This window comes from Anabas testudineus, chromosome 21, assembly GCF_900324465.2.
Source record: "Anabas testudineus chromosome 21, fAnaTes1.2, whole genome shotgun sequence".
Classification (NCBI taxonomy): Eukaryota; Metazoa; Chordata; class Actinopteri; order Anabantiformes; family Anabantidae; genus Anabas; species Anabas testudineus.
In genome coordinates this window covers 7,025,467-7,050,577 of record NC_046629.1, presented here as the reverse complement: position 1 = coordinate 7,050,577, position 25,111 = coordinate 7,025,467, and the positions used below count along the sequence as shown (strand labels likewise).

At 39.5% G+C, this 25,111-nt stretch overlaps 1 protein-coding gene across 2 annotated transcripts; it reads left to right on the top strand.

Annotated features, from left to right (window-relative positions):
- Nucleotides 1-1,532: 1,532 nt before the first annotated feature.
- Nucleotides 1,533-18,650, top strand: fam160a2 (family with sequence similarity 160 member A2). Of its 2 annotated transcripts, XM_026376395.1 has the most exons (12): nucleotides 1,533-1,849; nucleotides 5,517-5,971; nucleotides 8,071-8,475; nucleotides 8,650-8,880; nucleotides 10,938-11,183; nucleotides 11,650-11,817; nucleotides 12,270-12,349; nucleotides 12,718-12,887; nucleotides 13,498-14,868; nucleotides 15,257-15,435; nucleotides 15,935-16,097; nucleotides 16,289-18,650. In XM_026376395.1, exons 2-12 carry the CDS (start codon nucleotides 5,843-5,845, stop codon nucleotides 16,597-16,599), a joined length of 3,453 nt encoding a protein of 1,150 aa, XP_026232180.1. In that variant the 5' UTR covers nucleotides 1,533-1,849; nucleotides 5,517-5,842; the 3' UTR covers nucleotides 16,600-18,650. The 2 variants fall into 2 exon arrangements, with proteins under 2 accessions (XP_026232180.1, XP_026232181.1); XM_026376396.1 differs by lacking the exons at nucleotides 15,257-15,435; nucleotides 15,935-16,097; nucleotides 16,289-18,650 and adding an exon at nucleotides 15,123-15,182.
- The last annotated feature ends 6,461 nt before the right edge of the window (nucleotides 18,651-25,111 follow it).

The window sequence follows — 25,111 nt, the reverse complement described above, 5'->3', positions numbered from 1 at the left end:
AATAAAAACAGGTGGAGTACACTGATTAGAAGCTTAAAGCGTCTTGTTTATTTCTTTCTATAACAGACTTATGGAATACATAAATGGTGGTGTTTTTAATGATATCTGATTATTCTGTTTTTGGTTTTAGGGCTGGGTAAAACAAACAATCTCTCAGTGCAGTTAACAGTTATGAAAATGCAGTTGAATTCAACAGACATAATTTATTTGACATGCATGCATTGATATTGAATTGGGAATTAGCTGTTTATAGTCATCAGTTTCTAATGTTACTAATAATACAAAGCATATTAGCATTAGCATTTGCATTTGCATTGCATTTTGCAAGTAAAAAGTGTACATTTTCCAGGGATAGCATGCACCTGGAGTGCAAATTTTTCGGTGTTGATGTCATTTTCATTTTGGCACTTTCATGCTGATAGCGGTTTAATTTTGGCACTTTCAACCCTTCATATTTCAGTGCCGACTTCTTTTTAATTTCAGCACTTTCATGCTGATAGCTGTTTAATTTTGGCACTTTTAACCCTTCATATTTCAGTGCCGATCTCAGTTTAATTTTGGCACTTTTATGCTGATTACAGTTTAATTTTGGCACTTTTAACCCCTCATATATTGGTGCCGATCTCAGTTTAATTTTGCCACTTTCATGGTGATAGCTGTTTAATTTTGGCACTTTTAACCCTTCATATTTCAGTGCCGACTTCTTTTTAATTTTGCCACTTTCATGCTAATAGCAGTTTAGTCTTGGCACTTTTAACCCTTCATATCTCAGTGCCGACTTCTTTTTAATTTTGCCACTTTCATGGTGATAGCTGTTTAATTTTGGCACTTTTAACCCTTCATATCTCAGTGCCGACTTCTTTTTAATTTTGCCACTTTCATGCTGATAGCTGTTTAGTCTTGGCACTTTTAACCCCTCATATTTCAGTGCCGACTTCTTTTTAATTTTGCCACTTTCATGCTGATAGCAGTTTAGTCTTGGCACTTTCAACCCCTCATATTTCAGTGCCGATCTCAGTTTAATTTTGGCACTTTCATGCTAATAGCAGTTTAATTTTGGCACTTTTAACCCTTCATATTTCAGTGTCGACTTCTTTTTAATTTTGCCACTTTCATGCTGATAGCTGTTTAATTTTGGCACTTTTAACCCCTCATATTTCAGTGTCGACTTCTTTTTAATTTTGCCACTTTCATGCTGATAGCTGTTTAATTTTGGCACTTTTAACCCCTCATATTTCAGTGCCGACTTCTTTTTAATTTTGCCACTTTCATGCTGATATCTGTTTAGTCTTGGCACTTTTAACCCTTCATATCTCAGTGCCGACTTCTTTTTAATTTTGCCACTTTCATGCTGATAGCTGTTTAATTTTGGCACTTTTAACCCCTCATATTTCAGTGCCGACTTCTTTTTAATTTTGCCACTTTCATGCTGATAGCAGTTTAGTCTTGGCACTTTCAACCCCTCATACCTCGGTGCCGCTCGGCTTGTGCTGTGGGTCTGAGTCACAGAACTCTGTGTGGGAGGAGTTAAAGTAAGATGGCTGCGGGAAAGGGAAGAGTGTTTGAGAAATCATCAAATGGGATGTTTATCTGTCGCTAACAGGATGCACAGCAGCCCAAATGAAGGAGTGGTTAATTTGTTAGTTTCCCCGGCTCAGTATGGTCTAGCTCTCCGGTTGTCCCCGGGTTGTTTTGTTTCTGGTCGGCCGTTTACAGCTCTGACATTGTGGAATTCATTAGCAGCTAGTCGTTAGCAACATACCAGCGCTAACTTACTAGCAACCAGCTAGCAGGTATCCGTGAAAACCAGCACCTCCAACAACTGTTGAGACAAATACACACATCTAAGGTAAGAAAGTTCGGACGATCAAACACTAAACAGCACCAGCACTTTCAACTAGACAAATTAGCTATGTATGTGTGTGTCATTTCTAAGCTAGCTAATTATTTTTGCAATATCTACTAGCTTGCTACATCATCTCGCTATTGAAATGCATTGATTGTTGTTTTCCGGCGGACTCCAACGTAACGTTAAGCCGCTTCGCCTGGAAACCATGAGATCAGTTTCAGGATGATGACTACAAGATCAGATAAAAAAAACTCACATGCTAATAGGAAACCTTGAATAAATCAAAGTCGTACTGTTAGCCTGAATGGTGCGCTAACAAGGGGACACAAGACCCAAAACACTGCAGTGAATGATGTCTGACTTTGCATGGGAACTTTGTTGTCCCGATTCAATGTTGTGATTATTGTTTTCTGTATATTCAGACACGAGTCCAAAGGAAGTTTTTATTTACCTCATCAAATGTGCCAAAAGGCTCTCAAGCCACAGTTTGTGGAAACAACCAGGTTATCACTTATTCCTTGATCACACATTTCCCTGTTATAATAATGATGTTCATAGTTTGTCCTTTAGCTCATCGTCCAAATTTCACAACCTTAGTCAGCATTGTTTCTAAACTCAAGATTCTCCATTTACTTTAAAACCAAATATGTAAAAAAATAAACAGGTTTTAGCATGCCATGTGTAAATGTTTGCTTGTTTCTTATTACCTCTGGCTTTTAGGCTGGTGTTCTGACAAAACAAGGGATTTAAATACATCACCTTGAGCATTTTCCTATATTTTACAGACCATCTTAAAAGAAGAAGTTTTTAAAAGAAACATATAAAACATTGAAAACGATCAGTGTATCAGTACTGAAATTCAGACACTTTGTTTGCACCGATTTTGCAAAAGCTAATCTCTCACAACACCACAGCTTGACTAATGTGTTGTTCACCACATTAGAAAAGCTAAGTTGCACATATTTTTACCTATGAAGGTGGGTTGAGATGCTGTTTGTCGTAGTTAGGGGTTGTGGTTACAGAGCGGTACAAGAGATCAGTAAACAGTCTACAGGAAATAATTCTGGTTTGAGACCAAGTTTGCAAATTGTGATTTTTAAAATACGTAAAGCAAACGCCCTGTGTTTGCTGCTGTGAAGGCTTTCTGCCTTTATCACTGCAAAAATGTGTTATCCATGTTCTTCAATGAAAGCAGATAGTGAGAAAATTGAGGAATGTGAGGGACAGAATTTTCAGAGACCTCTGCCTGTTTTCATACCTGTGCACACTTGGACAGTTCCCTGCAGAATGTCTAAGGAACTTTGGAAGCAGGCTTTCCTTGCTCTCAGTACGTCTGACATTTTGAGAGAGTATTTTTTGACCTTTAGACTTTGTGGTCTGAGATTATAACCGTCAAGACAAGCTGTGCTATGGCGTATTGGATCACTAATCTTTGACAAACTCTCTTGACTCTATGAAGGCAGCCAACCTTTAATGGAACTTTTAGTTGATCTTTGAACTAATTATGGGTGTTTTTATGATACTCGGCGTGTGACCTGAAAATAAAATGCATTCTGCATTTCCGTATGCAGTATAACCCACATTAGCAGAGTCATGGATGTGAGTATGTGAAGGTTTGAAATGTTGAGGCAGACTGACTGATGTGTTCTTAAGGTAATTACGTTTATGGTTAATTATACACTGAATCTGGAATTTCAGTCAATGCAACTCAGTGACTCAGTGGTTTCATCTTCACTGACATATTATACACTCTATTTTGAGTGAGCTTATTCTCAGAGTAATTTTACTGTAATTATCTCTGTTTAAACTTGTGAGTTGACTTTCCTTCTGCTTTCATGTCGACTTTTATTCATATATTTGTCATTTTAAGAAAAGAGTGAATATTTTGAGCAAATGCAACAAGCTTTGACTCATCTGCTGACAGCTTGTAAATCATAGAGGTGTGGACATTCTGTTTTATCTGCCTTTTTAAGTTCTACTTAAACAGCTCCTGTATGCAACATTCAGTGAAGAAAATCACATAGCCTTGTAGAAAAGTCATCAGATCTTGTACTAGCATCTGACCCATTTGCTTTTATTGAGAATCAAATGTGCCTGTTGCTTAAAATGTGGTTCTGAAAAGTTCCTTGCTTCATTATGAAGGACAGCAGCTGTGATTCAGTGCAAACATAAAAAAACCACTCCTGCAGCATAATCCACTCCTCCACTGTTGATCCATCTGTTCAGTCATTTCCAAATAATCCACATGATAAATCACTAAATACACAACTAATGCCATACACTTTTGGAGCTGTGAAGATGTCATAGTGCAACATGGTAGTATTGCATTTAGCGACAGTATACTGAGAAATATTTTTAAAACTTAGGTGAAAGTTATTTGTGCTCAACAGCATTTTTGAGTTTAGCGTACAGTGTAAAATCTTTTGTAATGTAAAGTAATATTTTGACTGACTTTTGGGGCCGTTTGTTGACGTTTGGGTTGGTTGGAGTAATTAAAGCTTTCGGTATGTCATAATTTATTAAGCTTGAAATGTTTGATCTTTTAAAGAAGCTAGAAAAGTGATAGTCAATAACTTCTATGTTAAGCAGGAGGTGGACTGGCTGTAGGTGGACTGAATGGTTTCCCTGGAAACAACATACTGTAGAGGCTGACTTATGTTTGTTTAGGAAAACCTAAAAACACAGCTCTTCAGTGCAAATCATTTATTACCCAATAAATGGATGCATTATAGAAGACAGCAGCTGTGATTCAGTGGAAAAAACGCATCAAAACCACTCCTGCAGCATAATCCACTCCTCACTAGAAGGTTAGGTTGGGTGGCAGGGCAATGCATGCTGACAGAGATTTAGCCAAACAGTTTACACTGAGGTAGCCATCACTGTGATGTCTGGCTGTGTGAAACCATGTCATGCTATCTTGGAAATGAATAAGTGCTTACTGGAAATACTGTACTTATTATTTATTTAATTCGTGATAATGTGATGAATGATTGTTTAAATATATAATGTGCTGTATTAGCTGAAGCATACATTCACATGTGGTTATTTTATTTATAAATGTGTACTTAATGTGATAGGTTATGGAAGGATATTTTATATATCCATACTCCTTCCCCAAGTGTTTGCTGTTAATGCTGAAATTAAAACTAAACTCATGTATTTACCTGATTAGCCTCAGACATGTAAAACTGTAGGTTAAAACACTGCATGAGCCCAGATTAATACAGAATCTGATTGGTATTGATTGGTTTGATATAAAAATTCTCTAGTGTAATGACCACTGTAAATGGACTAAATGGGCTGTATTAGTGCATTACAGTTTCTTCATCCTTGCCTAATCATTGGGAGCAGTTGGAGTTCAGTGTTTTCCTCAAGGACACCTTAATCCACTGTACCTGCTGAGCCACAGCTGCCCTGTGTTAAATGTATTAGAAACCACTGTAGGCTTAAAATACGCAGCGACCAACCTAAGTGGAGTAACTATTCCATTACATTATCAGAACTCAAAACATGAGGGAATTATAGTATGTTTTAATGATTTAAACTAAATACAATTATACAATCAGATATTTACAGCTTTGAAAGGATGTAAATAGTTATTTTATGTTATTAATTCAGTTTTATACATTGATGTGTATTTTGTGTTTTTATGTTTACATCTGCGCAGAGTGCCCGCCCTGACTGGCTATGGAGTGGTGTTGGCTTCAGACTGGATGACAGGGTCTACAGGGAGGACAGGGTCACTCAATTTCTAAGGCAGCAGTGGACCTTTCCTAGCTGTACACTCACTGACAGTGCCATCCCATTCAGCTGACCTCCTTCACCACCTCCTTTCGATACACCTTCCCTCCCCTTTATCTTCCTATCCCTTTCTTCCCTTCTTTCTTCCTGTCTGTTTTCTTTTGCTTCTATTCACTGACTTCTTAAGTGGAACGACTTTTCTCTTCTTTGAGTTCTTCTGACTTTTGTGACCTGCCTGCCACTGGGTCCAGTATGAGCTGGCTGAGCAGATTGAAACCACCGGGTTCCGGGAGTCGGTCTGGTCGAAGCGCCGCCCCTTCCAGCCCCTGCACTGCTGACCCAGAGACCTGTCTCATGGTGTTTCAGAACCATTGGAGACAGGTGAGACACACCTCTTCTCTTGAACTTAGTAAACACACATTTTACCTTACATGCATGATCAGAATGTCCTGTGTTTTTAATAACTGTACCTAAGTCCTGTTCAGACCCATGTCTGAAGGTGGTCATCTTTTTTTCTTTATTTGGACATGAATTCATAATATAATTTGTGTTGTCCTTACAGCCAGTCTGCAAACACTTTCTCTAACTCTATCTTATAACAGTAAGATGCACTAAGTTAGAATAAAGTACAGAGCAGTACAGTTACTGACAATAACACTGCACATCCCTGTCTTCCCCACAGGATATTAGAAAAGATCTTCAATAAGAATGTTATCCCAACCACTTAATTGAAAATACTTACTGGTGCTATGTATGCACATAGAAGAACATGTTGTCCCCAACAACTCCTTTCAGATTAATTGGCTTGGATCTTTATATCAGCAGATGAAGTGGCAGCAGTGGCTGTGACACACAGCTCATGAAGACAGTTTTGGTACTTGAATCTCTTAGCACCTGATGGCAGCAGTTTGCATTAAACATCTTGTTTCTTCTTCTCAAAGTCAAAAACAATCTGAGAGTGTCAAAGTGATCTGTAAGGTGTTGTTTGTACATCGATACAATGACAAAAATTGAAAATAGCTACCTATTCTAATAGGCATTAATAATTCAGTATTTCTTAACTGTTTAGAGCAGCAAAAAATAGCATGTTTATTTGTTTAATGGAAACCAGTGTAAATTTCCCACAGCTCAAGGTCTTGTAATTGCTTCTTTAGTCGTAAAGCAAAGAAATACATTAAAATCATCACATTTAAGAAGGTAGAACATATTGTCTTTGTTTTGGTGAACGATTATATATCCAGGCACCAAGTGTGGACGTTCACACAGTCAGCTCGCAGTGCCATTGCTGACAATAAGTGCAGTGAGTCAGTCCACTTTAACAGTGTGACTGGCTCGTGTCCAGTCACTGACTGAAAGTTTTATAGGTCACAGAGCCTTGTCACTGCCCAACAGTACAATTTGCTCTGGGGCAATAAAAGATATCTGAGTGATTTCTATTGGTCCACTGTGGGGCGCTTAGTGTGCTCATTCGAGACCAGACATGCCTGCATGTATGTCTGCCACTTATGTAAGGGGAATTTTGTTGTAGAGCAAGCGCACAAACTTAATGGCTTGCAATTTAGTTGCATTAAATCAACAGGACTATAAAGTACCTAACATGCACATATTCAGAGCAAAAGAGGAGTAGAAGACATTATTTCGAAATGTATGTGTTGATGACTTGTTATATCTAAATGCATGTGACAAAATAAAATAGATAAGTGGTGTGTGTGTGTACAAATACATGTACTGTATGTGTTGTTCAACACTGACCAAATTGGTTCCTAAAAAGTTGTCATTTCACTGGACTTCAAGCTGCTACAAAACAAAGAAGCACATTTCTTATCAGCACTAGTGGCTTGCTAGTGCTATCTGCCAATTCATCTTCGTTAAAGTCATGCTGACTAGTAGACCTCATGATAAATGTTGTGACACCCCGCCTTCTAAATTTCCTCATTTTGTACACCACTATTATGCAGCACATTCTATCTAAATATGTTAGAGGTCCACTAAGTGAACCTCTAACATATGTTGTTGTTTATTTTGTTAATTACAAAAATATAATATATATAAGGATAGAAAATATATTTAAAACATTTAATCAATGAAACTGCAAATGTTTGACTTTTGGCAGGAAAAATGTAATTTAATTAATATTAGTGGCAGCTGTGCTATTGTAGTGTGAATCTTTTCCATATTGGCTGTGTTCCAGATCACTCGCCTGTTCACTCTCTGTGGTACTCCATATAACATGTTGAGTTTTGGCACTTGTGTGTCAGTGAGCACCAGGATCCTGAAAAGAAAACAGCTGAATGAAATTTAGCCACCACTAATTTTACAGTTGTTGTCTTAGGTAAAAAACAAATAAAACAAAATCATTCAAAGATCAGTTTAACAAACCTAACCAGTCTCATCTAGATTCTTTTGTTATTAAACTCCTTACAGAGAGATAGCAGTGATAAGAGTTAAATGTTACACTGAAACACTGTTTGTTTACTCAGGTCTCTTGGGTGTTGGAGCAGCACGAACCTTCATCCTCTAGCGATGACCTGACAGCAGTGAGGAATCACACCGACCAGATGCTGTGTCTTCTGGCAGAGGAGCGACCCGCTGAAATCCCAGAGGGCAGTGCCAGCGCACCACCCATAGGGCCCATACTGGAGCTGGTGGTCACTGAGAATATTCTTGAACACCTGGTTCAGTGGCACCTCCGCCGCGGCCTGGACCCAGACAGTCAGGGGGCGTTGCTCAAACTGTTTGAGATGCTCATCGGCCAGTCCCAGCAGCCTCTGCTTCAGCACACAGCTATCCTTCACCCCCTGCTGAGGCTGCTGGGAGCTTGCGCTGACCCAGAACTTGGTTGTCCTTCAGCCCTGGAGAACAGCCTGGTCCTGCTGCTGAATCAGGTAAACAGAAATGTACAGTCTAAAAACAGAGACTACCAAAAAGAATGATTTCAGTTAGTTACACAGATGTTTCCATCCTAATCACTCAGGACATGATAGTTTATTTCTTTTTTAATTTTCATTTAATGATCTAATTGTATTACTTTTTACTGTGACTCTTTCAATCCCCCTCAGGTCTGCGTGTCGATGGCCCGGCAGCCGGTGGTGCTAGAGATGTTGTTCCGGGCAGCACCAGCCCAGCAGGGGTCCACCAATCTGCTGATCTTCTCCTTACTCGTGCCATTTATTCACCGGGATGGAGCCATCGGACAACAGGCTAGAGACGCACTGCTACTGGTCATGGCAACCTCGGCTAGCAACGAGGCTGTGGCGCGCTACATCGCTGAGAACTCCTACTTCTGCCCAGTGAGTGATGGTGCTTGAGAAAACATATTGTCATGGATTGTGTTGTATTTTAGATGTTAACAGCTTCACCATTTGGACGTGTGGGTCTGCATTGTTAATGTGTGTACACATAACAGTACAAATCCATCTTTGCTTGGTGAGACTGAGCCTTTGGTGTTCAACTATGATACCTTCACCTCTTAACTTCTTCTGTCACTAAGAAATGTCTGTGTTTGGTATAAATAAGAATCCTGGTGTCTTTGTTATTGGACAAACTAAGATGTTGTCACAGATTTCCCTCCTTTCTGAGGTTTCTTACATTTTTGTTGTTGCTTCTCTTCTTCTATTGGAGATTTCCAGCTGTTAATAGTTGTTGTTGTGACCCCGGTCTGTATTTTTTGTATTTCACAAGTTGTTTTCAACTGTTTTGCCAGTGTAGCCAGCAATGTAGAACTGATCTTGTTTAGCTGTTAAATAACTAACTCAAGAGAAAGGCAGAGCTCCAGTAATTTAATGTTTCTTTTTAGCTTATCTAACTTTACTCTAATTCATATCAAGCCCACCTCTATTATTTATAGCCAACTTGCTTGGCTCCTGCAAAAAAAAAAGGTCATCAGAATGATATACACATGGATGTGACCTACCCTTCTAATGATTTGCTATTTGAGGATAGAGGCCCTGGCTTGTTTTCAACACTGCTATTAGGAAAGAGGTGTGTATGTGTGCATGCACACGTGTGTGTGTGTATGCGTGCTGTCTAATTCTGATGCATCATTGATGCTGTGTGATAATGTAAGGGGAAGGAGATGGCTATGCACTCTAACCCCACCATTCATCCTTATCTACATCCGAACAGCTCTGTCTCAACTTAGAACGCTTCCTGTAGGCATCTTTAAAAAAAATCACCATAGCCAACAGCACACATGTATAATATTTAAAATAAATGTAGAAATTGAATGATCTTCTGAATCATACAGACTTTAAAGATCAGTATTTAAACCACTACTAGCCAGGCCAATCAACAGGTTTAACTAAAACACTATTTTTGGGGGGAGGTGGAGTTTTACTTTTAGATCAAATGGCAGAAATTATGTCTATTTTTTAGACTTGATCTGAGAAAAATCAAAAAAGGGGGTTGGGGTGGTTGGTGAATAAAGACCTGTTGTGCTGTAGTGTCCTGCAGCTTCCACTAGGTGTAATTAAAGAGCTGTATTTTTCTGATTATACTTTAAAGTGTTTTTACTAAATAGGTTTGTTTTTCACACAGTGGATTTAATTCAGATTGTGACTCAGTGCAATGCCTACATTTGTTCATCAAGGCCATGTTTCTAAATCCAGTCTTGGCTGTGAAAATCAGGTGTCAAATGACAGCAACTGAGCAACTTTTAGCTTTAAAACTGCATATGCATGTATGTTTGTATATCGCAGTTTACGGCTGTTGTCACTATTACTAGTACTTTTCCTTTGCTTGTTCACTCTGGTGTTAAAGAGCTGGCTCGGCTATTTTCTGCTTGTCCTACTTCCAGCAGGTTCAGTCTGACCTACTTACTGGTTAGAAGGACCAGTAGAGATGGCATCAAGAACCAAATGCTCCTCTCTGTCTGGGTCTTTCTACTTTCTACTCATATTTTCATAGTTGTGATATGGGTCCTTAACATAGTTTATACCTGGACTGACTATGTATATTATGAAGCAATTTGGTATATATGAACCCTTTCTTAATATTAATGTAGGTATCTAAGCTGTTGAACAGAAATAATAGCACATCACATTGTCCGTAAGCCTTCACTATTTGTAGAGTTTTAGTTGTAGATGATCAGTGATCTAGTGGTAATAATAACGTTTTAGAATTTATTTAAAGTGAAAACTAAAATCTCTCTCCAACAAAAGTATGCACACATTGAATTCAGTACATTTGGAAACACTTTGAAAAAGGGTACAAATAAGTAGTAGTAAGTATAAAATAAAGAAAAATAATTTTTAAATGAATTTAAACATTTTTATAATTCTCACAGCATGTTTTACTATCATTATGGTCACTTTATCAGCCTAACTGAAGTGTTTTTGTCTGAACTCAGGTGTTGGCGACAGGTCTCAGCGCTCTCTACTCCTCTCTGCCCAGGAAGATTGAGGTTCGAGGAGATGACTGGCACGCCCTACGGCGGGAGGACTGGATAGGCGTGTCGTCACTTGTGCTGTTCATGAACTCGCTGGAGTTCTGCAACGCAGTGGTGCAGGTTGCTCATCCCTTGGTCCGCTCCCAGCTCCTAGACTACCTCCACAACGGCTTCCTTGTACCTGTCATGGGCCCTGCCCTGCATAAGGTTGGAAAAGAATTACAGGGCGTACCTGCCTGTTGACAGTTACCTATTTATCTTTTAGAAAATAACCACCAAGATTTTGTTTTGCAATTTAAGCATAAACTGTATGAAGAAACGCCATTGAGTGCATGTGGAATCTTTTTTAAGCTTTGGGTAAATTGACCATTTAAGCAAAACAGAACAAGGTTGATGACAAGTTGTTTATCAGATGAATACTGATACCTCAGTAATATAATATAACTCGCTCCACAAGTTACTGGAAGACATTCTTTGTTGTGTGGTTAAAGTGAATTTACAGACTTTTGTGTCGATTGATTTGTTTCATAATACGAGTCTGATTCAAAGCAGTTATTTCATGTGAAGACGATTGTCTCATTGCCTGTTTTTCATCTTATTTCAAAATATTCATAGGACAGTTGTCACATTACCCTTCTTTGCAGTTTTGAAACAAACTCTTCTGTGTTTGTAGTCGTCGGTGGATGAGATGATCGCCAGCACCGCCTACCTGGACCTTTTCCTGCGCAGTGTGACAGAGACTTCCCTCCTCAAAACCTTCCTGCGTTTCATCCTGCTGCATCACCACGACAATGATACCATCCTGGACACGCTGCTCACACGCATCAGCAGCAATTCAAGGGTTTGTATATACAAGTGTGTGTTTGTGTGCGTGTGTGTGTGAGATAGAGCCTCGAGGCTCTCATATGAACTCGGTAGTGTGGGTGGCGAGTGGGCTAAGAGCAAACATTGACTGAATGTGACTCCAGCAGAACACAGAAGTATTTGGTTTTTCAGAACAAACATGGTCTGAAACATCGATTGACTGTCTTGTTACACATTGTTTGTTTGTAGTAAAGCTAAATCCCATAAATGCTTATTCCTCAAATAAATGAATTCTGAAGCAACCAACAAAAAGACCCATGACTGAATCAAGTTTCTCTGTATGAAAGAGGAGTTTAAATATCTGCACAATAAACTACAGTCTTTCATCATCTCTGTCATAAGCAAAACATGTAACTTAGCAGTGATATGCATTACCCATCTGAGTACTGGGAATCTTCTAATTGTTTTTCTAATACATGTGTGTTGTAGCTCTGCATGGTATCGTTGAGCCTCTTCAGAACTCTTCTTTCTCTGCACTGTGAAGACATCATGCTGCAGCTTGTTCTCAGGTATATCTGCATATCTCAGCATATTTTTCCAAGTGTTACTATTTTAATAGGCACATATTGTTGGTAATTTTGTCATCAGGACTAGAGCGGAACATCCAGCTGCTTAGGAATTTGGACCTCTTGGTGTTTTACCTTCAGGCTGTCTGTGACTCGTGGTTAACATGTTAACTAAAGTTTGAAACTGTGTATGACCTGGTGTCGTGTCATGGATAAATACTGTAATGTTAACCAACATTGCCAAAGCAAATGTGAAATCAAAATGACAACGACAAATTCCAAAATACTAAAGTAAAAGTCCTAAAGTCGGAATAAGCATTAACATGTGTAAATCCATATTAAATGGTTAGTTTTTTTGTCTTTGCTCCCAGGTATCTACTGCCCTGTACCCATGTAATGCTGAGTCAACGTCGTGCCATCAAGGAAACTGACATTTATGGAAAGTCAGCAGATAAGTTCCTGTCTTTGATCCCAGAGTGCTGCCGGATTAATGCAGTGCCGTCTGCTGAGCGGGACGAGGACGGTGCATTCTGGGGCAAAGGTGAGCAACAAACATCTGTGGAAGAGAAGGAATTCACACAACTGTGCAGTGGTTGTAAACATGAAGTGAAGAACTAGCTGTAAGCTCAAGATATAATGTTTCATATTTGTTTTATCTATTAAGGTCATCACTTTGTTTATTGTAAAGGAGGATCATTACTTATAGTCATAAACCAGTAAACCTGCCTGCAGATATTGCAGTAAAACTGCCTTGTAGATATTAGGGAACTGAAGATACTGGTTGTTGTTGCTGTTTCAGTCAGTGAGGGAGGAGCATTAGTAGCTGTGTCTTTTTTGCATAGTGATACTACATTTGACACCGTAGCAGCAGCAGGGGCCAGGTTTGAATAGAGCTATGTAGCCAGAGCTTTGCAAAATAAACTGAAAGTTGTAAACAGTTAATGCTGTAATCTTCAATAGACCAACTTTCTACCTAATGATTACAATATCGATCCAACACAAACTTGAAAGCTCTTTTTTCATCATGTGTTTCCTGTGAATGTGTTTTTAATATTGTAAAGCTACTATATGATATAAAATATTAACTTACTAAGTACTAATGGTATTTGAATGGTAACACCTGTTTGCATATGTGTGTTGTTATGCTTCAGTACTGAACAGTCCCAGCACAGAGTCTCCAGCCCCGCCCAGACCCAGCACCCCGTCCCGCTTAGCTTTCTTTATTCGCCAACAGAGCAGTGGAGGAGGATCGGGTGGAGTGGGTCCATCTACCCCCACCAGCATGGAACCACTGCAGGCAGGCCCTTCCAGCTCTCACTCCCTGTCCCCTGAGAGCCCAATGCACCAGCAGCAGACACACACAGAGTGTCTGGACTGGGATTCGGGTTATCTCGAGTACCTCAGAGATTCCAGGCGGGACATTGAGCTCTGTTCCTGGGCCTGCCGTAACTGGTCAGCCCCCTATGATGGAGAAAACCCTTCACCAAACTCAGCCCCTCCACCCCCACCTCCACCAACCTCCAACCCCTCCATAGCTATGTTCCCTGAGCACTTCTCCTTACAGCAGGGAGGAAATGGTAACACCCCTCCCGGCCAGCAGAGGGCAGCCATTGTGGCTGCAGCACGGTCTGAGTGGAGCAGCTCAGAGCGGGACAGTGGAGAGTGGGACGTTACCATCGGCAAAAACAACTGCATCAGCCTCACACCACGCTCCAAGAAACGTAGTCTGCAGAGGGAGGAGCTGCTGCCAAAACCTGTACCTCCTCTCATCCCGTCCACTTTGTCGTCAGCCACCCAGTTATCGACTTCCCATCCCGTCTCATCCTCAGCTCCTCACATTCCCTCCTCTGCCATCACTGTTAGCTACCAGGCCATGTATAATGGAACGATGGGACAGGGTGACGGTTGCTCAGACAGTCGTGATAGAGGACTAGAGGTAAAAAAAGTGAAGAGAGACTTGGGTGAGCAGCAGTATTTGGATGAGAATGCCAATCAAAATGGATCCCTTCTCACCTGCCCCTCCCAAAGCTGTACTACTCTCCCACAGCCCATTTTTAGCAGCAGTGACATCAATGATGCAAACTCTCTTTGCCCGAAACAGATTCACTCTCAGAGCTCCATTACGCAGGCAACGTCTGATGCCAAACTGCTGACCAGTGACACCTCAAAGTTAAAGTCAAATCTTACAGAAGACAATCAGATGCAACAGTCTGTAGAAAGTCTCATTGAGGAGCTGCTGGAACAGGCACCTGGAGACCCACAACTCCCTGGAGAGTCCAACGGTCAGGGCATCAGTATCGAAGCCTTCACACAGGAACTGAGGGAGCTGGAGGACAGGGTGAAGGAGCGCACCAGAGTGGCCTGCCAGCAGGAGGAACCTGCGTCAGAGTCTGTGACTGCTGAGCGGCAGGAGGATGAACAGCTGTCCTCAGCTGTGGAGGCAAAGCTGACAGGCGAAACCAAGGGAGACATCTGTAGTCCTGCCAGACCACTAAATCAGCATTCCTCTCAGCCATACACAGGTGAGCTCAACTTGAATTGTTGATATTGTTCAGTCATTTTTTTTTACTTGTGGAATAATGCTATCTACAGTAGTTTTAATGTAATGTATACCTTCTTGTGCAGGATGAGCTCAGTTAACAGGTTCTGTTCTATTTATATTTAGGTGTGCATATCTCCTTGAAATGGGATCAATTTGCAGCATCACAAATTAACCTCACAACTTAAACTGTCCCTATTAAACTAGTTAAGCAACCCTGCTGCCTATTTTTCACAGTACGGCGGCCTCCGCGCCACTTCACCTAATTAAATAAAAGCTGTCAAAGATGCCTAGGATTTCATCCTGCATGCAGGTCAGCTTGGATTGTTTTATCTTTCTGTTCAGTGATCCATTAATATTTCCCTGTGTAGGCCCATTCATTGTGGTTCTTTTTGCCAAGCTGGAGAACATGCTCCAAAACTCGCTGTACGTCAACATCCTGCTCACAGGCATCGTGGCCCAGCTGGCCTGCTATCCTCAGCCTCTCCTACGCTCCTTCCTGCTCAACACCAACATGGTCTTCCAGCCCAGTGTCAAGTCACTAATCCAGGTACACTACACTCTGCCACACCTTTAATATGAAGGTCTAAGAATGCCCTTCTTTGAGCTTATGTGTAGAAAATTGTTCAGGAGAAACTAGAGAAAATCGTAATGTATTTGCCCCAGAATTGAGGAATTTAATTGTTTTTAGGTTTTTAGGCCTACTTGTCCTTTTCCAGCCCACCTTACTTCTGTGCTTGCTTTTATTCCAAAAGCACCAGGCCCACAATGAAATTTACATAATTTATTTCCATATTCAGTTCCTGTACAGATTCTAAGTTACTGTAAATGAATATCTGGATACTTGAACTTATTGTAAGTTTTTGTAGAGTGATTTATTTATAGAGGTAAACGTCCACAATCGTAGAGTCAAATGAACATATAGTTAACATGTTAGTGTATAGTTGTAATAGTCTCTGTGTTGAATTGACTGAGCCAGTAATTAGCTAAAACACGACTGTCATTGATGATCAATTAAAAATCAAACTTTGTTCCCTAACTCTCTTCAGGTTCTAGGTTCTGTAAAGAACCGCATTGAGGCATTTGCAGCTTCCCACGAGGACTTCCCTGCCATGCTGAAGAAAGCCCAGCAGTACCTGGTGGCTCGAGGCAAAGTGGACTGGACTGAGTCACCAGCTGCTGTTCCCACCTTACGGCGCTCGGATTCTCTAGGTGAGTACAGGAACTGCTGCATTCATAAATGTAGGTCAGAAAGATTAGGAAAAGGCTGTGGTTGAAACATAAGTGTATTTAACAAAAACAAAACAAAACTCTTTCCCGTTTTATTCATAATTATCAAAACCTAAACATGTGAGATAAGTCTTTACTTCTTCCCAAAAAACAACGCTGTTTTGTTCTTTTAGTTAAGAGTCGTAAGCCGTCTCTCGGAGATCTGATCCTTCGTCATACCAACAGCCCGACACGAGCTCGACATGCCGCTCAGCTGGCTTTTGCACACGTACGGGACGGCGGCCAATCGCTGCACAGTGCACTGTTCAAGGGTGGTGGCGGTGGAGGGGCGTCTAGCCTGGAGAAGCAAGCCGAGGCGCTGCGAGTGAAGAACGCTGTCTATTGTGCTGTTATCTTCTGCGAGTTCCTCAAGGAGCTGGCTGCCCTGGCACAGGAGCACGCTGTCAGTCTGCCCTTCCCTCACAGCCAGGAGGCAGAGGAATAGACGGAAAACACAGACTCCTCAAATTTACTGCATCTCCCGATCACCATTTCTTTGTGCTTTGGCTGTCAAAAGGAGTTCTACGATTGTCCTACCACCAGAGGAAAAGCTGGAGCACTGAGACTTTTCTGTCACTGAAGCAGGTCGTCTGCAATCACAAAGACAAAAATAGGAGGAAACTGGCATTTTTGTACCAAAATCATTACAGGATATCTATAGGACTGAAATAATTATCCTCATCTGTAAACATATGATATTGTGCATATCATGTACTATATTTGCATTCTATACTCATAAAATCTCTGTAAACTTGAGATTTTTGAGCTTGTATATACACATACCATGCCATGGTATAGTGTGACACAGTAAAGCCACAGTTAAAAGAACTAGGCGCACATATTTGGTGCTAGTTGATACTCTATCTTTTTAGTTGAAGGGGTGCTTTCAGCTGGCACAGAGGTGAAACTAAATTCTAACAAACACCAAAAAAAATTGTTTGGGAAGAAAACACTGAAAATGCAGGTTAAGTCAATCAAATACGAAGGAATCCAATCAGCTTTGTCTGTACCATAAAGCTCATCTTTGCTTTCATCACAGAGCTTTGTGTCCTATCAAAGACTGGCCAATAGAGAACAGTTATATAACATTAGAGCACCTCAGGTGTCTATTTTGTGTGTGTTTTTATTTTTTTTGACTACACTGCTGCAAAGACTAGTTATCAACGATCAGGTTAAAAACTGGAAAACAGAAGTGAAGGAGAGTGGTACTTTCTGTCCTGTTGATCTGCTCGACCACCGCACATACTGGAAAAGCTTGGGAAGTGAATGCCATGTTAGAGTATTTAGTTTTAAACGTGTTTGTCTTTGCACCATATTCTAGACATATCAGCAGCAGCTGGGAGCAGTTGTGTCATTGTGTACGTTTATTTTAAAAGATGACTCCTTTTGTTGATGCCAGTTCTCCAGGCCATCAATAAGCCATTGACCTGTTGCCATTAAAGAGGGAATTTAAAAAGGCAACACTGCTTTACAATTCACACCGTTAGCGTGTCATTTAGAAGGGATGACATGTTTTTCTTGGGAGCGTTATTTTCTTTTACTTTGAACTGACATTTGAAAAAGAAATTCACTGACGTTTCTTTAAATAGATCTTTGTTTAGATATGAGGTAAAAATTAAGCTTGTAAAAAGCAAACTCCAAGTTAGTTTTTTCATTTTTCTCCATTATGTCTCTTTGTAGTGAGACAGAAAATTCATCTTGGAACCTAACATGCTGCTATTTTTTTTTTTTTTTTTTAAACAAACACTCATTTTTGTTGTGTAATAGTTATACTTGTTAGTTACCAAGTATAACTGAGTTTGTGAGGATTTGGAGGAGTCAGTGCCATGTAAAGTTATTTTATTGTGTTCATTCGCACAGTGTTAAAAGCTTTTGTTAAGACATCATAATCTTTCAGCTTGTTTCCCCAACATAAAGCATTTTTAGGCTTAGAATTGTTGTTGTTGGTAGTTTTGGTCTGTCTTAGTTTTCTGTTGACTCCCCCAGAAAAACTTCTGAAAATGATAAATCTGTAAAATGAAACATTACCGATTTAACCAGTTTTTCACCCATATTGTGATTCCCTCTCAACTATTAGCTGTTCACAAACTGCCTGGCACCCTGCAAAGTCTTGTCTTTGAAACTGATTTTTAGAAACTTTTCATCTTCTCTACCCGTCGAAGCCATAGCTGTGGTCGTCCTGTTGTAAATGTAATACTTCATTACTGCTATAAGTCACTTTTCTATGGAATTTCTAGACACATTTCGTAACACCCACTTGATATTTGTTTTTGTTTTTTTAGCTAGCATTAGTTAAGAGTTTTTGCATGTCAATTAAGGGGCAGGTTTATAACTACATGATAATTAAATACTGCATAGTAGATTTTGTGCAATAGTGCCAAGTTTAAATAAGCAGTATGTCTTAGTGGTTAGTGAGTGAGTCATCCCAGTTTCTGCACAGATCAGCAGCAACAAGAACCTGTTTCACACCAAATGCTTGTGCTTGGTTAATTAAACTGATAAGTCTCTTTTAAGATTTTTTTTAATCCACTGCCATCCGTATGTCCATCTGTTAACTTAGTCTTCTGCATATCTGTGTGTACAGAACAAGATTGTTTTCTTTGTACAGAAGAAAAAGGCCAGAGGGTCTCACTGCTCATCAGGTTTCATTACTTTTATAGTCAAGACTGTGATTTTTACCTAACCTGTTTTTATAAACGGTTCTTTTAAAGATGGGTCGTGTTCTGAGCATGACGGGAAATGCTCATTACTTGGTCAGTCACACTGTAACTAAGCGGTTTCAGTGATGTGTATTTATGTGACACGTTCATGAACACCAAAGACAATCTCTCAGATCCCTGTAACTTCCAGTGTCTCTATTTAAGCGATCAGTTTCGTGTTGTGCTTTTCAAATTAGCCCACAAAAAAACGTCAATGCCTCAACGCAAAAGATTTAACAGTCAAAGTGGCCAAATACAGAGCAAAGGTTATACTCACTAAGTTTAGCTGGTGTCGCAGCTTTGGCAGATGAGATGAAAGAGCTGACCTCAGCTGTAATAACCAAAATTATTATTTCAGCTGAATATTCTCGGATAGAATAAGGTTAAATTTGAAAATCTCAGTAACCGTGTGTTTAAAAACATAAATTGTTGGCAGTGATTCTCTGAGGCTGTACATGTTTGTGATTTGACATTTTTAGCTCTTGTGCACCTATGGACACTTCCTGCAGTCATTTTTCACTGCTCACTGTTTTTATTTTTTCAAGTACTTGCTTGTATTTCATGTGTTTTTTAAGGGATTATTTCATTGTGGAGTGACTGAAAGCAGAATATAACATACAACAACAAAGTAGGGTCCATTGCCAGGGGGACAACCTGATTTAAGTTTATATTTTTTAAAAGGGATTTTGATTTAAAACGATCACCACAGCTGGATTCTGAAACTAATGCAGAAACATCTTTAACTGCAGGTCGTCTATTGACCAGCAGAAAGAAAGAAAGAGGAAACCAATTAATGACCTCACTAAATCACTCAGCTGTGGTGGTTGTGAATTCCTTCTTTCATCTCAGCTCTACTTTTTTACTGAGTGATGTAGGGAGTGGTAACCCCAGAATTAAGCTTCAGATTTGTTTTAAACACTACAGCTGATCTTTCAATTAGTTAAAAACCTTCCAGTAGAAAATTTCCATTGATTTTTTTTTTTTTTTTTTTTTTTGCTAAACTCAGAACATGTGAGTTTCTGTGTTCTGCTTATTAAAGGGTACATCAACCTTACTGCAAGCGAAAGTGTTCAATTGTCAATGGCTTTGATTGAATTTGGCTATAGAAGCTCTAAATCTGAGCTTCATGTAGCAAAGCTGTTTGCCAGACAAGACTTCCACTTTTACTTTAGCAACATTTCAGTTTTCAATGCATGTGTGGTTAGATTAGTGATTTTGACTGAATATTACAACAGGTCATCTGAAGGCCTCAGTTTCTGACTAGAATAAGGTGACTTTCTTCACACATTGCGTACACTTTGTGCCATGTTTGATATTGATTTTTCATGTCTTGATTTGTAATGCTTATCGTGGGATGTACAATATTTTTCTCACTTATGACTTTTCACTAATGTTTCCCCTGTGATCTATGCAAAAGATGCTCCAATGTCCCCTTTTTCAAGCTGAGAAGATGATGAGTGATGTAATGTGTAAATACTGTAAAAAAGAAAAGAAAAAAGGTAAAAAAAAAAAAAAAAAAGTACTAGGTCAGACATGCAGAAGTATGTGAAATAACCAACAGGACAGAATGGAAATCATCCTAAAATAATGTAATGATGAATGTTGTCAGATATTTTTCTATATTTTGAATCATCAGAAAAAGGACAAAAATAAAAATAAGTGGGAAAGAACTGTCAGAAGAACACTACAAAGGGAATGTTTTTATTAATTTATAAATTCTTTGCCTAGCAATAACACTTTTGTCCTGGTCTCTTTTTTTGTTGTCTTGCGACTGTGTGAACTTGTCCCTGAGGTGAGTCTGTGAAAGTCTGTGATCCATTCAAACTCTTCCTATCAACCTGAGATGAGTTGTGCTAATCTCAAAGATATTTGGAGGCGATTTAAAAGGTGAAACCCCAGTATTTAACAGGAAATAAAGGGGAAGAAACTATATAAAAGCACAGACAGATATAAATTCTTAATACTATATATATTTCGTTTTTAAATTATCACAATGAATTAACAACCTGGCTGTACATAAAGTGGCTAAATTGACCTTTAACAGCTGCAACATCTAAATATCATAAATGTTTATACAGGAATGCATCAATAAGTATAATAGTAACAGTAATACCCATCATCCTGCATAATGAGCAGGCACCTTCTTTGGTGTGTTTTGATGCTAACCAACACTAACTAAAGGGTGAATGTCTGAATAGAAGAACTTAAGTTATTGTTGGATATCAGGATTTTGAAGCTGTTCTCTCCTTGAATTAATCTGAATATTTCACATTTCTGCAGGAACTTTATCTATGATGCACGTGTGGAACAAATCTTGACCACACTTACACATTATACAAGTTTAATAAGCACTAAAGAACGTATTAAAGCATGTTTGTATTAACTTGACTTCTACCTGTAATTGAGTACTTTTTAGGCAAGTTGGACACCTCTGCTGATAGTAACCAAGATACTACTCCAAGTGACAGCTTTTCCAGGTTACTAATCTTTTGCCTTTGATGTCCGAAGGTGTCTCATTGAGTCCAGTTGTGGCCTCAGCTACTGCACATCCACATACATGTATGTATCCTCATGAATAGTGTTTAGACCTGAAGCGATTGTCGAGTTTGCATGCACGGGAAACTGGAGCTTACTCTGTGGTCTCCTAGCAACAGCCAACAAGAGGGGAGACGACACAGAGGGAGGGCCAGAGGTTGATGGTAAAAGTGAGGAAGGAGAGGGGCATGTGGTGACGAAGAGTAGAGCATAGGGACATAGCAGCGCTGGTACCTGGCTACAGGTAAGAAACTAAACTGATGCGTTTTTCATCACTATGTATTTTAATGGTGCTGCAGCCTATCCCTGCTGTCACAGGGCGAGAGGCAGGGTAAACCCTGGACAGATCGCCAATTTGTTAATAGGCTGACATAAAGAGAAAGACTAACATTTACACCTCGATTTAGAGTCATCAATTAACCCTAAGTCTCAAGACTGTGGGAGGAAACCACAGTACCTTGAGAAAAATCAAAGGAGACACGAGGAGACTCTATAAAAACTATTGAAAATCATTCACTTTTAACATCCTTTTTATTTCTAAAATTTAACCTTTCGAGAAAGACGTAGTATTAGCATTGGGTTGTAACCTACTTATTCCGAGCACTCACAAGATGAGCAACTGGATCCTCCTTATGTATAATTTAGTTTGGTAACAGGAGTGGAAACCTGGACTGTGACACAAAGAGATGAGACTGGCACAGTGCCTCAGATACATACAATAGGTAATTTACCTCCAACATAAGTTCACTGGCCTTCAAAGACCTTCACTCCTTCATTTCTTTAATACAAGCAGCTGCACCACAACAAAGTTTAAAGCAAGTAAAGTCATTATTTTAGCCAAGTAAAATAGTTTCTTTCAGAAAGTTAAATTATTAATGTGTAAAGCAGCTTATACAGCAGCGAATGGACTTGATGTAAACCACTTCAGTGCTTGAATTATTAACGCCCTGGATACAAATGTCATGAAATCTAATATATTAAATTCACTCCCTTGGTTATATGTTGGTGCACCGAGATGCAGGTACTACAACCTCTGCATATGACTGTTCATATAATACAAATACTACTATAATTTACTGTCATTTGCCCCAAGTCAGCTATGTGCTAGTTTGTCTTTAGCTTTTTCTCAGCCTGTCCGTGCCCCTCAGTCCTAAGCCCATCCATTGCTACTGACTGTAAATGTGCAACATCATAAATACGTATTTTAATTTTAACAGCTCATTGAGCTCTGTGCCACAGTTTTTAGAAAATGCTACTCCAATTCAAAAGTAAATCATGGATTTGTTGGCAGATATTCATCCGTGGATTAATACACGTTTAGTGATAGAGTGGGTATTTACATCAGCAGCTCAGTGTTTGTGGGTTTGAGTTCAAATAAACTACAATGTGTGGGTTCATGGAAATGAAGAAAATCCAGTGTAGCTGTGTGACTCATAATGAGCTTTTAATTTAGGCTTTTTATCAACAATTAGAAGTAGGTTATGAAATGAAAAGTCAGTTAAAGGGTTAACTGCCAACTCTCACTAATATTAGACGTGTTCATTTTGCAATCATAAGGCTAAAGTTAAAACAAAATGAAAACATTGCAGTATTTTAATAGGTTCTTTTTTATACCTGAAGAAGAAAAGAAAAGTATTATACTAAATATTCACTGGTTATTAAATGTAACCATACCACAGCTAATATTTAAAGTAAAGTGACAGTATGTCACGGTGACACGGCTGCTTAATATGTGCCACAACAAGACTAACAAATGATTACTATGCGACAGCAGGCAACAAGACGCTGTAGGTGGAATTGAGGCATAATGTATTAGTGTTCATGTTAATGAAGTAACATGTGGCTCACTGCTGTATTTGTAGTTTTTAGAGGTACAAATTAACATCTCTGGTCTTTACAAAATAACCAGTTTCTTAAATTATTTAAATTAACCCCTATTTTTGAGCATTAGAAACTAATGCTCACAGGTAAAATGACAGTTTCGTATATAACATCTAACTTTAGCAATCATAATGCTATATCAAATGATAGCAACAGTATTGTCTTGTAAACATGTGATCCTCAAAGCTCACCTGTATGCAGATTGGCAGCTATGATTAACAACAAGATTTACAAAATAAGGTTACGTCAACCCGTGTACAAGAGATAAGGCCAATGAAATGATATAGTGCCATATACCGATAGATAAGAGGCGTACTGGCCACAGCCAAGTCCAAGAGGTCAGTGAGCCCCCTTTGTTTACACTTAATAGCTTTTTACAGATCACAAGTTGTGGCTGAATTGATATAAATGTTTATTTGTTAAAGCATTTTCCCCCTTTAGAAATACTTTTTTTTTTTGCAAAGTAGCACAAAAGCATTTCCCACAGTAGCATTTGTGCATATGACTATAACTATACCATTACTGTATTTTATTTGGCGTCATAAATTTGCTAATGTATTCCCGGTAAGGATGCTGCTCTTAGTTTATCATAGGATGGCTCTCTGCGGTTCCAGTATCATCACAATCCATCACACAGAGGACAGACAGCCTTCAGTGCCGTTTCTCAACATCACTTTGTTCTGCTCATGAATAAAATATCAAAGCGGGGCCTATTTGCAGATCTGGGGAGTTGAAAAGTATTGTGGAGTTGACATTCGGGCTGTCTCTTTACCTCCCACTCTGGATGCTTCTGGCAGTCTGCCACTATTTGAAATGCTAATAGATTTCTCCATGCAAAACTGAAAACTTTCCTCCTCCTCTGTGCTAGTTCTTTCTGCCCACAGCCCTGTCTCTCTTATGGCCTCCCTGCCCAGCTGTATGACCTTTCCATAAGCAGCTGTTCACTTGGCACCATAACAGTAGCTCTAATAAAAGAATCTGGTTTAAAAAAAAATAAAAAATAAAAACTAAAAAGCGGTAACTCATCTGACTTTGAGTTTACCAGATTTGAAAAAGCTACATTCTTTGATTTTCACACACTTATTCATAAAAAAAAGTCATGTTTGATGACAGACTAGTTTTCATTGTAGTAAAGGTTTTCATATTTGTATGTCACTACCAGAATGGTTAGCACAGGCATGCAACAGATATTGAATACTATACTACTGCAGTCCAATGACTGCTTTATATAGAGATTTTAGGTCCCATTCTGAAGACACACTATTTCTGGACCTACAGTTTATAAAATAAGAATAGGAATAGCTTACATGGGAACATTTAAAGAACTTGATTAATAAGAAAAAAAAAAACAGTTATTTATGAGTGCATTTTCTTCCCTTCTCTTTCATATGTGTTTCTGCAGGAATTAACATTATTCTTAAGAAAGAAGTAAAGATTCAATTATCATAATGATGTTTGTGGGAACTCCTTTGGATAGCAGTCTCACCTCCCCTGTCCCAGCCTACAGCCCCAGTCCTGATCATCAGTCAGACAGTCCTTCTCCTGCCCTCTTGCCTCAATCTGTTCCATGCTGGGCAACACAAGCACATTATGACCTTGCCCAAGCGGAGGCAGAGCTGCATCAACTGCAAGAACGTCATAAAACTGAGACTGAATCTGTTAAGCGAGGGGTGGAACGGGCCATCTTAGGGGCACGCAGAGAAGAGCGACGCCTGCTGGAGCGGGTGGAGCAGGACCATCGGGACACTCAACAACGCCTAGAGCAGGTCCAGAGGGAAAACATGGCAGCAGCCCGGGTCAGCCAATCCTTGTTGGACCAGAGGCTCCGTAAACTCTCCCAGC

What these genes read in the sequence shown, in the direction of transcription:
- fam160a2 (XM_026376395.1), top strand. Translation starts at nt 5,843, where the DNA reads ATGAGCTGGCTGAGCAGATTGAAACCACCGGGTTCCGGGAGTCGGTCT. An exon ending in CGGTGCATTCTGGGGCAAAG is followed by an intron (nt 12,888 to 13,497) that starts GTGAGCAACAAA and finishes GTTATGCTTCAG; the next exon opens with TACTGAACAGTCCCAGCACA. An exon ending in TTCCTCTCAGCCATACACAG is followed by an intron (nt 14,869 to 15,256) that starts GTGAGCTCAACT and finishes TTCCCTGTGTAG; the next exon opens with GCCCATTCATTGTGGTTCTT.